At 40.5% G+C, this 14934-nt stretch overlaps 1 protein-coding gene across 2 annotated transcripts in view; it reads right to left on the bottom strand.

Annotated features, from left to right (window-relative positions):
- Positions 1-3952: 3952 nt before the first annotated feature.
- LOC124271567 (myocyte-specific enhancer factor 2A-like) overlaps positions 3953-14934 on the bottom strand; it is a 33133-nt gene continuing 22151 nt past the window's right edge. For both annotated transcript variants that reach the window (XM_046706721.1, XM_046706722.1), the window contains 3 exons: positions 11959-12055; positions 10102-10225; positions 3953-9843 (listed from right to left, as the gene is read on the bottom strand). In XM_046706721.1, the coding sequence (XP_046562677.1) occupies positions 9657-9843; positions 10102-10225; positions 11959-12055 (408 nt within the window). In that variant the 3' untranslated portion in view covers positions 3953-9656. The remainder of the gene's footprint in view (positions 9844-10101; positions 10226-11958; positions 12056-14934) is intronic.

Genomic DNA, 14934 nt, shown 5'->3' with positions numbered 1-14934 from the left:
CCTAAAGAAGTAGCGACAGGGAACCCAGACAAGTGATCCCGCTCCCCAACAGCAGCGACAGACACAAGGTCCTTCACATTCCACCAGGTCAGCTATAGGTGGGTAATGTGTGGGGGTAAACTTCTATTGAATTTACTTTTATTATAAAGAAAATTAATCTAGACCACCTGATGTGGCGGCGGGGTTGTGTGGACCAGGATGAGAACGCGGCAGGTGCAGAAGCCCAGTCAGCCATGCTGGACAGGGAGCCCGAGGCCGAAGAAGTCGCAGCGACGGCGTCGCTGGTTGTGCCCCTCACTCCAAAACATCTATATTTCATGGCGGTCAGCGGCCCATGCTAATTGACTTTACCTTCAGCAAATGTGACCGGCGAATATTGCTCTGCATCCTACAATCGAAATGCTGGGGCTAATTCCTTTAAAGCTGGTGTGAGTGGCTGTCCGGTCGCGCCACGGAGACGGGCTGAGGAGATGTTCTCATTGTTCACTGAAATTGTTAATGCTTATGGGTAACAATGGGGGGTATGCGCTGGCCAATATACAGCTATTTCCACACAAAAGTAATAATGTTTTCGTTTTATCTTAGTTTATTTTTGCGCTGTATGGCGAACTCCATTTGGGTGGAAAATTGGTTAAAAAGTGGAGATGACCTAAGGCTGATTACGTCAACAACAGCGTCATCCAACTACATAACCGCAGTCGGCCGCGTTAAACATGTCACTATGGTATATACAACTGCCCTAAGGACTGCAGCGTGATCTACAGTGTTGTGTCCTCAGGTGCTAGGTGTCTCTGACTGTGGGTTCGAATCCCAGATTAATTCAGATGTTCAAGGTTGGTTTGTCCGCACGATCATCGTGCTCGTGTTTTCCCAATGGCTACCACCTGTACAGCTTTCGGTGTTTCCACTGGACATAACATACTGATAACAACGCCGGCTAATTACAATTAATTCATTTATACATCAAGCACAAATCCAAATTCGGTGATTTTCAAACTTTGGCAACAAGTTTAGTGTCAAAAGTAAATGAAATATGTATCTCGCTTAACTATGACATTCTGTTTCCTGCAGAATCTACACTGACCAGAAACATTCCCAACTCAAGTTTAGGTAGTGCGCCTTTAAGTCAAGTGTAGCAGTTGTTTTTCTAGTCTGTCTCGCCAGTGTACATCAATACATACGACTCTCCCATCTTCAGGCACCGTAAATTCCAATCAGTGTGTTTTACAGCCAAAACCACGGGAAACAACCTCAAATAAAATACTGATTAGGCCCTAGTCGGTGGCCGCTGGCCGCGCTATAGGACGGGTCATTTCGCTCTCTATTTCGGTAACCGTGTCCGTCTTAATTTCCGAATCAATTTTGTGAAAGTCCATCTCACATTGGGTGGTGACGTCATAGCCAGGGTGTTGCAAATGTATGATGAATAAAATACGAATAACAGCAACGAAAGACACTCTGATGAGGAAATTAATTGTAATTTTAGGAAACATCAGATCAGTACATATTCAGACGTCACTGACGGTAGGAAGGAATATGTATTCTGAGCAGGCTCCCCAACGGAGCTTTTGTGAAAGTCGTCTGCTACATTTCTCTCTCTACAAATATGTGTAGGTTGCTTTTGCTCAAAACACATGTCTGAAAAAACACCAGCCATTGAAATACTGCTGCACCAAACTAGTATGTGCATACAGGGGGCGATAAAAGCATGTCAGTTTCAGTGACGGAACATATATTAAGTTATATTTACTCTTATAGACACCTGTAGATACATACACACATACAACAATAGTAAACGGCACAGAATCCCGGGATCCATGTGAGCTTTAGCGGCTTCAGATTGATCAACAGATGATAAGTATTTCCAATTAACGTTTTTACCTAACCCAGTATTGTGATTACTGGCCCTGGGAAGCAAGCAAGGGAGCTATTGGATTTTCTCTTTCGTGAACGGTAAAAATAAGTATGGTTTCTCTTGAACTTAAAACACAAAGAAACATTTTTAACAGCCATAATGCATAAAAAGTGATTAAAGTGCTAATCGTACATCCGCCCCTTCAATTTCGGGAAGGTCGGGGCAGGTTCACGAGGACGTCCCTCTGTATTCGACATGCTATTTAACTTATTTTAAATGTGTGTGGAAGAGACAAATCTCTTATACCAAATATATATATTCATCCAAGTTTGTGTGTGTAACTGTCATGTTGACTGATGTCTAACCTCTCGTCTCCGTCTATGCTTTAAACGCCCACCTTCCAGCGATGAGAAGCTGAAGTAGTAAGGCTACTTGTCTGTAGACAGAACTTTTCAACTGCTCAATGCTACAGATACTATTTTCAAAACTCATCACATAATTATTATGTTATCTGAATAATTCTGCAATTAACCCTGAGCAGACAGCGTCGCACATCCACCAAGAGACCACATGTGCATTCAGCCGTCGCCCAACACAAGCCAAGAATCCCTGTAGGGTTGCTTGAATGATGTACGAGGAGACATTTGCTTACAATGTTTCATGAAGAAATAATGAACGGCTTATGAGTTATGCTCCGGAAATGTGACGGACAGAGCCCGTTTCTACATCCCCGTTTGGACGGAGGATAAATATTCATCATTAGATTCCCGCATCATTTGCTCTGGTCGAGCTGGGGCGGATTTTACAAACGCTTCTGTCAACACCAACAGCTAACTTTTCCCCCTGCAGCCACTTCGGAGTTGTGCCCCTTGTCGGTGCTTTTCCCGTCCAGTAAGTTCCACGAAACCTCACACTGTTCGTATTCAAATTCTCTGATTTGTTAACCATCATCTTAAGTTTTACATTACCCCTGATTAAGGAAACGGTATTATTAATATACACATAAAACTCATAACACATACATAACATAAACTCACCAAAATCTATTTATTCATTCACGAGAATTACACACTCTGCATGCATTACATTGTATTAGTGAAATATTTCCAAAGCAGTCGTATTGTATGCTAAGTTGAAAACAAATCAAAGAAAATAACATAAAGAATTACCCAAATTTCCAGACCCAAGATTGTTTAGCACAAAGTACAGCTAGCCACCTGACCAAGAAATCTGCCTTTTCTTGTGATCCGTCATACCAAGACCTCTTGCTCAAGCAGCAAACTTGCCTTAGCAACTGCACCAAACCCTTCCCTATCAATCATCCTGCCTTACCACACTATACACTTATCAAATCCTTCTGCAGTTGTCATTACCCCTCATGTGCTTTCCATGTTTACAGGCATGGAGATATTCTAACATTCGAAGACTGTTAAAAGACATCCAGTTCTTCAGGGTGCTGACACACTGAAGGAACATGAGGAGGCATTCTGTATCTCCCGGGTTAACAATGCTGCTTGTCCATTTGTCCCAGCCTGGAGAACATGAGGGATAAGTTCTTTTCCACCAATGAGTGAGTGAGTTTAGTTTTACGCCACTTTTAGCAATATTCCAGCAATATCATGGCTGGGGACACCACAAATGGGCTTCACACACTGTACCAATGTGGGTAATCGAACCCAGGTCTTCAGCGTGACGAGCGAACACTTTAACCACAAGGCTACCCCATCTTTTGCACCAAAATGTGTATATTTTGCAAAACCGAACAGTTTGATATGAGCTCTGGACCAGTTGGATGTGACCAAGGGTGTGTGATCTCTTTGACTGAAATTGGACAACCATCACTCCTGTGGGGATTCCAGATCAGAACTGGTATGATGCCTTGCTGGTTGTATCAGGTGGTAAGGCCTCACTCAGCAATATTCCAGCTATATGGCGGCGGTCTGTAAATAATGGAGTCTGGTCCAGACAATCCAGTGATCAACAGCATGTGCATCGATCTGCGCAATTGGGAACCGATGACGTGTCATCAATAATCTAACCCGGACCTTCACGGGTCAGAAAAGAACTCAGCTTCTCATGAACAACACAACAAATAAATATGTACAAAAGGCATTTATTGACTACCAGTATGTATCTAACCTCATATGACAGAAAACTGATTGATGATTCACTAGGTATTATGAAAAAGTCTGAATAAGATACATGTCACGCGAAGCACCAAATACGAAGTACTTATGTTCCATCAAATCATGCACGTCTTCCTCCTCCCAGTCTCATGACCATGTCAGATCTATGAAGGTGAGTCGTGAGGACAGTAGGACACACATCTGTTAGTACTGTACAAACTCCCTGGCCACCAGTTTACACCGGCATCACTTATATCACAACAACTATCCACTGTTTATAAAACAGGACCAACACAACAGTCACTTACCTGTGTAGTTCAAATAGTAATGACATATATAATTTGATCATTTGTATGTGTACCATCATGTGTTGCTTGTGTGTCAGTACTGATAATATATGAGAGCTTGTTTTTTAACATTACTTACTGTTCATGAAAACTGTAGTCCAGTAATCTGACACCAGTAGAATTCAAGGACATTTCATTGCCGACTACTACTTTCTCTGTATGTGACATGTGCACTCTGATAATTCCTTGCAAACTGGTGAAAATATAAATGAATTTCTAACCGTGTATGTTTTCTGCAACTGACTTAAACCACTCTGAACTGTATTAATGTCTGTCCTACAACAGATTTTCTGTAAAGAGAGAGATTTTGTCGTGGTAAAGGGACACAACTCTGCACAGCAAACTGTGGTCTTTCAGAACACCCATGACCACTGTCACAAATTACAATTATCTTAGGCATGCATCAAACATAATGTATACTTAACAAGACCTAAATATGGTGCTAAAATAGAGAATTTACTCTAGCCAGGGACTTGACCTATTCCACTGAGAAAAACAGCTTCTGCTGAAAATATGAGGTGACATGCAAGCATTTTTGTGCAATATTTAGAAATAGAAAAGAAGAAGCACAAATCAGAGACTATCTTTCTTCAACAGATAGTCTCTGCTTTAAAAATTCAATGTACAAAGAAAAAACCTGTTCCATATGAAAGTCCGGAATGACAAACATCCATGTTAGTGAGTTATTCCCTGGAAACTTTGAGTCCTCACTCAGTGGGCCTGGTTCCAAACAGCAGTAACATCCTGTGTTCGGACAGCATCAAAGACAGGCACAGTAGTGTCTCCTTTGGTCTATGACTCTTCTTTGCAAAGGTTACACTTAATAATGAAAATACTCTGACAATTATCCAAAATAACACCTCAGCCATTTTCACAAAATAATGTTTGGTACTCATTACTGAAACATACAGCACTTCTTGCAGTGGCTACTTTTATCATTTCCATCTTTCTAATTGTGTTAAAAAAGAGGACTGGTTTGTTGTAAAATGAAATGTGAATGAAATATTGATAAAACATAACCAGGTAAAATTTCATCATCACATTTATATAAACTGCCTTGATATATCTATCAATTACAAATGTTTATAATAATGTTTAGTCAATAACAGACTATAATTACCTCTTGTCCAGAAACTGCTGTAAAACATGAACATTGCAGAGAGCCCAGCGATCCTCCCTACTCTGTATAATCATTACACCATGATGGCATTATCCAAATATGTGCATCAAGATTAAGGCAAATTATTTCTGCACAACCTTTAGCAATGATAAATGAACGTATGAAAAATGAAAACAAAAATAGTCAATGTTATTTTCTTATATTTGAATGATATGGAGGTTAAATCTGTGATGATTGCATGACATGGCTCCATTACTGGTGTTGAGATGCTGCACTGTCAATGGGACATATAGGCCTAAAAGGCATACAAGGGAAATGTGTTTATAGCTGATGAGGAGTACATTTAGAAAATCACAAACTGTCTAGTGCTTGGCCCCATTACACAAAGTCATCTCAGAGCTATGATGATTGTCAGCTCAAGATACAATTATCTTAGTTCTAAGACTGCATGGTGTAAAGGTGCACTGGTGTAGTATATGGCACGAGAACATCACCTGCGCCAGTCAGATGATCAAGTGTAGTCAGGTGGATATAAAAAGTGTATATTTCCTGTTCAGCTATGAAGATATACATGATATGCACACAGTATGTATGATACAATGTCAGAAGGTTGAACCAATAGGACAAGTGAAATCTACATGTGGTAATACTTGTCACACTATCATAAGAAATAAGCTAGTCAATAACACCTGCCTACATACATCACACTTCTGTACAAGTCTAGTAATCTAATGGATGAAAAATGTCAAACCAAAATATTCACAAGAGTAATACAACAATCTGATGATTAAAGACGTTTCTGTTACATGAGAGTGAGACTCAAAATATGAGTGTAAATGGTAAGTAGGACAAGGTCTGCCGAACAAAACTGATTTGTATAACAACTCTTCTTATAGTTTTCAAAAATAGATTTGCCTTTCTACATATACACACACGTAATGAATAGAGTGTTAATCAACTGAGCACATCAAGGGACATGTCCATGTTTCACCAGGAACTAACGGGGGAGTATAACTGTATATTCTTGAGTCCGAGATCTCACCCAGTCAGACTAAGTCCAACCAGTTATTCAATGACGAGATGCCAGCCATATATTCTGTGGTTTTAGTAAAAATTCTTATTAAAATCCATTAAAATGAGTAATTTTGATACAAAAAACTAAAATAGTAATCATATACCCCTGTACTTTATGACTACATCCACAGTGAGAAGCAGTTATGGAATCTTATAACATTTTCAAAAGAATCGTTCCACCAAGAGTTTGTAACTGTTGCACTAGCCTGCTATTGCTCATCATCTGATTTCAAAAAGTATGGTGTCATTTACTGTTCGGTACATTTATTAGGCTTTAGTCTTGCTGATTTTTTCATTACTAATTAAGACTCATTGCAATTTTTGACAAAAGCATTTGTCAGATAAATGATAATTGTACCCACATTTAGTCTTTTCGCAACAATACCCAAACTAAAGAGTTGGCATCTTGACACAATGTTGCCACTATCCATGGTCTTAGATTTTGTATGAATGTCACAGAAGAAGGAACAGTATACTGCAGGTTTAGTTCTTATATTCTTAATTTTGACTGAGGATTGGTCTCAAATGTCTACTAAGTGTTGGTTGTAGGAGTCAGAAAATTAAACTTACCTAAAGCTGGAATTCCAGTAGCCAAAGTTTGGAACAAGTTCAAGATTTCTAGCATGAAATCACTATCATTTAATGAACTTAATCTGTTAAGATCAGAACTCACTTTTCACTGTTCTTTTGGATATTACATTTGATAAAATTCAGAAGTAACAATTCTTGAAACAATGTAAAAGATTACACCAAATGAACACAGAGTTTAAGTACATTGGCTCCTAAAACATATTATGCATTTTCAAATGCAGTTAACATAGATATATAAATGACATTAGGTACTTGATGGCAAATGTATTCCTGATAAAACATGGATGACATACAAATATTGCTTTGTATATATAACATGAAGTCTGTGAAAATCTGGGGGGATATACGAGTAATAACCCTACATGGTATAGGTTAACAATCCTTAATAACACAAAATAACAACCCACACTCTCACACATGCAAGTGTGTATCTACAATACACCTGATAATTTACACTGCCCCAGGGACTGGTCATTTGTTATCGATGTCAATATCAAAGTATCAAGAAAACAGGTATTGCTCGGTTTCCCAGACAAAAACAATGACCCTCTCAATATTATTATTATCATCTTTAAAAACCTAATTTTTGGAAGAAGATTAAAAAAACAGTGTGCCACCATTCCATGTTTTCCAGAATGAAATTAGACATTATTATATGATAACAAAGTGCTCTTCTTTAATGGAGTGTAATATCAGCGCCTTTTATAAGTTCTGGTCTTCATGTCCCAAACTGTTCACATGATTTGTACATCATATGCTTGTATTGTATTGTAACCTGAATGTCCTTTGTTGAGTTTTCGGAATAGACTGTAAAACATCTTTTAAAAACAATAAAATTATAAATAAAATTAATTTTTTTGGTTATAGATGGAAGGGACACTTTTTAAATTGTAGTTGTTCTTTAAATCTTGTCAATAACAATGATTCAAAACTCAGGCTTAGTATCTTCCCGTTCACAAGTTATCTTCACATATTGAACAGCTTGTCAGTCAAGACAGTATATTCAGTTTTGTATTCTGACATTAACTGTACTTAGTTTTCTGTCGGTGAACACATAACTTAATAAAATATATCATGTTTTTCAGGTTTAAATGTCTTCCTCCAGTTTTTGTTTTTATAAAGATGAGTGGGTCCTTCAACATGTTTGAAAGGATTTCTGTATGGTCAAAATACTGAAAGCAAAGAACATCACCTCTCCAAATGGGTTATACAGTCAGAACAACAGTGTGGGAATAGTACTGAAGATTCCCATCAGTTTTGGGCACTAATGGTGTTATTTGTCAAAGTCTCATGATTCACATAGCAAGTGACCAGTTCCTTACAAGGGTGGAAACAACAGACAGGCATTGTGGGTAGCCTTGAGTACATTTCCAATAGGTTGTCAGTCAATTAATTGAAACAAAAGAGACTGAGACATTCCTCTCTAGAGATACAGACTTGGCGGTGTCAGCTGCCTCCAACCCTGCAGTGGCGGAGTTCTGAAAGTGTGTTATCAATCAGAAACTGTACACTAATATTATACATAGCACTGGTGGAGGGAGATGCTTCGAACCCCTATCTAATACTATTGATAATGAAACTTGGTATACTGTACTGTACTGTACATAAACAGCATAAACAAATTGTACGATTAGAAATTCTAAAAGGTTTCAGGATCAAGCTTACAATGTGCCCCCAAAGTAACGGTGATAAAATACACATAAAACTTAACAATGTTTTACATACATAAAAACAAGATGCCATTTCTCAATTTCGCCAGATACATTCTTATAGAAATCAATTTGAACATTTTTCATCTCATTTTGTAAAAGTTGACACGTAGACAAAGAGATGTCAAAATTTGTTAACAAAGTCTGAGAGACAGTAAGGGTCTCAGATGATAATACATTTTTCAACAAGTCCCACGCAGGTGAGTAAGGCATTCGTAGCATCACAGATGGGTCCTCTCTTGTACTTGGCAAAGTTGGAAATGTTAGAATCAGCTGGCAATAAATGCCAATGCAATTTAAGATGTTTACATGAAAATGGTATCAATAGTCAATAAATGTCCAGTGAATATCATTAATTTCACATAATTGAATTCATCCTGTAAATGTCATTAGAATGGCAGATATTGAAGTGCTATGGGCTGTGTTAGCTATATAGACATGTGACAAAGAGTTTATTTCATTATACTGTTAGCATCATTACCGTACTGTACAAGAAACAGAATGTGAGCAGTTATCTAGATGTATACTACACAACACTCGATAGGATTCTCAGATATTTATGTTTGGTATAAAACTAGATGACAATTACCAAAATAATTGTGTCTTTTCTTTTTCTTAAAGCTGACACAAAGCTGAAACTGCAGTTTTATGACCGAATCCCAAACTGTTGTCTGAAGATCCCCATCAAGAGTTGAGTTGTATGTTCCATTGATGAGCTATAGCTTCCATTAGTACACAATATACACTTGTATCAAACAGGTTCACATCCCCTATCAGTGCTATATATCTCAAAATGCACCCCATAATTTACATTCCTCCTAGAGCACGGTTGCATCAACCATCTCGTGTCCGCTTCTCTGGCGGTTCATCTGATGCTCCAGGAGAAGGTGTGGGTCTAGCTTGGGCATTCGAGGAGTTAGGTGACACCGGCTCAGTTTTTATACCCATTCCTGCTGTTCGAACGGGTAATGTGGTTGTTAAGATGGGCACTCCTGATGTTGTGGCAAATGTTAATGAACCTCTGAAACAATGAAATGACAAGATCACTACTTGTAATTGATAAAATTATAAAGATCAGTGTTCCCATGCAATTATGTAGGACAGTGAAAAAGTGAATGTTGTCTTACACATAAGTCAGCAGTATTCCAGTCATATCTCCGAATAATAAATTATTCTGAGGATTGCTGCAAGTGACAGTGTCTGTCATCTCAACAAACAAGTTGTGCTGGTGGTTCATCAATGGCAAACTGGAGAATGGGTAACAGTGACAGTGACATACCCTGGAGTGAATTGTAGACCCGATGCTTGAACAGCTGCTGTAAGAGGGCCAGGACATTGCCCACTTGACCATTGGACAAGGGGAGACAATCCTGTCAGGTCTGCACTTGTTAACTGGAACTCGCCTGCAAACGAACAAAACATGACAACCTGTACACGAAGAATTCTCTTCAAACACGTTTTTACAAAGCGAGATTAAATCTAACAGTGAATTTATATATAGCTGAACTTTCTATGAGGATAAATCTACTGCAAGGCCATGACAAGACACAAAAGAACAACATGTAGGACGACATGTAGGAATGACAGACTCCACACGTCTTGATATTACCATCATACAGTAAACTAAGTTTATAACTAAGGGGCCGTTCATAATTTATGGCTAGGGGTGGGGTGGGGTGGGCTGGGTTGTAATTGATTTTGTTTATGACATGCAGGGGGGTTCACTTATTTTGTACATAAATTTTAAGGGGGTGTGGTGGGGTGGGGTGTGGTGTGGGTGTGTGTGGTGGTTTGTTGTTGTCATTCACATTGTACATGCTTCTCCATAAAAATCATCATCAACCCTCCTAGCCATAAATTATGAACGGTCCCTAATTCACTTGTAACAAATTACTATTCGGTCTAAACTAGTTGCCGTATGTTTTAGTTGAAATGCATTCCTATAACAAAGTAAAATGTGTTGTCTCTTTGAGTTTGTTGAAACCATAGGTTACCCTGCTTACACATGATCGACAAAATGATTTAGATAATTCCCATAGACTTAATATTTTATACATTAGAAATGGAAGCAAACTGTGAAACACTGAGAGACAAAAAAACAACAACCCAAAACACAGAAACGGAATTACGATGAGGAAGGGGTTTGAAAGACATGTCTGGTCATGTCGACACAAGAGAAAATAATGATTGCAAATGGCGTCTAATGTTTCGATGCATCAACCTGGTTTCTGGCAGGTATGACCAAATCCTTGAAATACGGCCTAAAACCCAAACTACAGTAACACAAATGTTTATAGTCAATTGGAAAAAGGAAAAGGGGCATAACTGTCTATGTTCAGGATAAATGTGGATAAAAATAATTCAGTAGTTAAGTTGTTACTGTGAAAACATGTCCCCGTTGCAAACATCATGCATTACATTAAGTATCACTGATCAAGGTGAGTGAGTTTAGTTTGAGTTTAGGTGGGGGACACCTGAAATGAGCTTCACACATTGTACCCATGTGGGGTATCAAACCCGGATCTTCAGGTGATGAGCAAACACCAGTGATCAAGGGCTGCATCTGTGTACTTTTTTACAACACTAATTTTCAGTCTGTCTTCACATGTACCTCTTAGCACACAAACTGTTATTAATGTGCCCTCATTAGTTCCTCAGACTGACTGAGTTTGGTTTTACGCCGCTTTTAGCAATATTCCAGCAACATCACGGCGGGGGACACCAGAAATGGGCTTCACACATTGTACCCATGTGGGGATTCGAACCCGGGTCTTTGGCGTGACGAGCCAACGCTTTAACCACTAGGCTACCCCGACGCCCCAGTTCCTCAGAAGACTTGTCTCCAAGTCATGCATTTTGCTTTAAGTTAGTATGGAAGAAGGGTCACAACTCAATGAAAAATTCATTTAAGAATGTAATTTTGTGAACACATTTTAGATCATGACCAGTAACATCAGTGTGTTAAATTTCAGGTCTCTAACTTCAACAGAATTCAAGAAAACTTGTCCCCATTTCACAAAGTATGGCTAAAAGGGCTATCAATGTGTAAAAACCAATTTAAGACAGCAACTTATTTTAGACCATGACCGTCACAACAGTGTATAAAATTTCATGAACTGGAACAATTGTTTCTCACCAGACAGAAGGGACGTTGGTATGGACGGATTCGTATTAGCAGCCGGGGTAGCCATAGTTGACACAATAGGAGTTTCCAACGTCGTTCGAGGATGACCCTGTGAAAAAATATGTTCATTTAATGGGAAGAAGCAACTAAGAGACCAGTTCTTCTGTTTGTTGTCAAAAGCATAGCTTAATTCAACATGTTGAGAAAACACCTCATTATCAGGGTGTACTGCCAGCCTAGGGAGGATCATTATCAGGGTGTACTGCCAGCCTAGTGAGGATCATTATCAGGGTATACAGCCAGCCTAGTGAGGATCATTATAAGGATGTACTGCCAGCCTAGTGAGGATCATTATCAAGGTGTACTGCCAGCCTAATGAGGGTCATTATCAGGGTGTACTGCCAGCCTAGTGAAGATCATTATCAGGGTGTACTGCCAGTCTAGTGAAGATCATTATCAGGGTGTAGTGCCAGCCTAGTGAGGATCATTATCAGGATGTACTGCCAGGCTAGTGAGGATCATTATCAGGGTATATTGCCAGCCTAGTGAGGGTCATTATCAGGGTATAAGCCAGCTTAGCGAGGGTCATTATTAGGGTGTACTGCCAGGCTAGTGAGGATCATTATCAGGGTATACAGCCAGCCTAGTGAGGATCATTATCAGGGTGTACTGCCAGCCTAGTAAGGATCATTATCAGGGTGTACTGACAGCCAAGCGAGGGTCTTTATCAGGGTATACAGCCAGCCTAATGAGGGTCATTATCAGGGTGTACTGCCAGGCTAGTGAGGGTCATTATCAGGGTATACTGCCAGCCTAGTGAGGGTCATTATCAGGGTATACTGCCAAGCTAGTGAAGGTCACTATAAGGATGTACAGCCAGCCTAGTGAGGATCATTATCAGGGTATACAGCCAGCCTAGTGAGGATCATTATCAGGGTATACAGCCAGCCTAGTGAGGATCATTATCAGGGTGTACTGCCAGCCTAGTGAAGATCATTATCAGGGTGTACTGCCAGCCTAGTGAGGATCATTATCAGGGTATACAGCCAGCCTAGTGAGGATCATTATCAGGGTATACAGCCAGCCTAGTGAGGATCATTATCAGGGTGTACTGCCAGCCTAGTGAAGATCATTATCAGGGTGTACTGCCAGCCTAATGAGGATCATTATCAGGGTATACAGCCAGCCTAGTGAGGGTCATTATCAGGGTGTACTGCCAGGCTAGTGAGGATCATTATCAGGGTGTACTGCCAGCCTAGTGAGGATCATTATCAGGGTATACAGCCAGCCTAGTGAGGATCATTATCAGGGTGTAGTGCCAGTCTAGTGAAGATCATTATCAGGGTATACAGCCAGCCTAGTGAGGATCATTATAAGGATGTACTGCCAGCCTAGTGAGGATCATTATCAAGGTGTACTGCCAGCCTAATGAGGGTCATTATCAGGGTGTACTGCCAGCCTAGTGAAGATCATTATCAGGGTGTACTGCCAGTCTAGTGAGGATCATTATCAGGGTATATTGCCAGCCTCGTGAGGGTCATTATCAGGGTATAAGCCAGCCTAGTGAGGGTCATTATTAGGGTGTACTGTCAGCCTAATGAGGGTCATTATCAGGGTGTACTGCCAGCCTAGTGAAGATCATTATCAGGATGTACTGCCAGGCTAGTGAGGATCATTATCAGGGTATATTGCCAGCCTAGTGAGGGTCATTATCAGGGTATAAGCCAGCCTAGTGAGGGTCATTATTAGGGTGTACTGCCAGCCTAGTGAGGATCATTATCAGGGTGTACTGCCAGGCTAGTAAGGATCATTATCAGGGTGTACTGACAGCCAAGTGAGGGTCTTTATCAGGGTATACAGCCAGCCTAATGAGGGTCATTATCAGGGTGTACTGCCAGGCTAGTGAGGGTCATTATCAGGGTTTACTGCCAGCCTAGTGAGGATCATTATCACGGTGTACTGCCAGCCTAGTGAGGATCATTATCAGGGTGTACTGCCAGCCTAGTAAGGATCATTATCAGGGTGTAGTGACAGCCAAGTGAGGGTCTTTATCAGGGTATACAGCCAGCCTAATGAGGGTCATTATCAGGGTGTACTGCCAGGCTAGTGAGGGTCATTATCAGGGTATACTGCCAGGCTAGTGAGGGTCATTATCAGGGTATACTGCCAGGCTAGTGAAGGTCACTATAAGGGTGTACTGCCAGCCTAGTGAGGATCACTATCAGGGTATACAGCCAGCCTAGTGAGGATCATTATCAGGGTGTACTGCCAGGCTAGTGAGAGTCATTATCAGGGTGTACTGCCAGCCTAGTGAGGATGATTATCAGGGTATACTGCCAGCCTAGTGGGGATCATTATTAGGGTGTACTGCCAGGCTAGTGAGGATCATTATCAGGGTGTACTGCCAGCCAAGTGAGGATCATTATCAGGGTATAAGCCAGCCTAGTGAGGGTCATTATTAGGGTGTACTGCCAGGCTAGTGAGGATCATTATCAGGGTGTACTGCCAGCCTAGTGAGGATCATTATCAGGGGTGAGGTGAGGGTCATTATTAAGGTGTACTGCCAGGCTAGTGAGGAGGGTCATTATCATTATTAGGGTGTACTGCCAGCCTAGTGAGGAACATTATCAGGGTATACAGCCAGCCTAGTGAGGATCATTATCAGGGTGTACTGCCAGCCTAGTGAGGGTCATTATCAGGGTGTACAGCCAGCCTAGTGAGGATCATTATAAGGATGTACTGCCAGCTTAGGGAGGATCATTATCAGGGTGTAGTGCCAGTCTAGTGAAGATCATTATCAGGGTGTACTGCCAGCCTAGTGAGGATCATTATCAGGGTGTACTGCCAGCCTAGTGAGGATCATTATCAGGGTGTACTGCCAGCCTAGTGAGGATCATTATAAGGATGTACTGCCAGGCTAGTGAGGATCATTATCAGGGTATACAGCCAGCCTAGTGAGGGTCATTATCAGGGTATACTGCCAGGCTA

The sequence above is a fragment of the Haliotis rubra genome, unplaced genomic scaffold (genome assembly GCF_003918875.1).
Source record: "Haliotis rubra isolate DU_JTF1 unplaced genomic scaffold, ASM391887v1 Scf161, whole genome shotgun sequence".
NCBI lineage: Eukaryota > Metazoa > Mollusca > Gastropoda > Lepetellida > Haliotidae > Haliotis > Haliotis rubra.
This window is presented reverse-complemented; position numbering and strand designations above follow the sequence as displayed.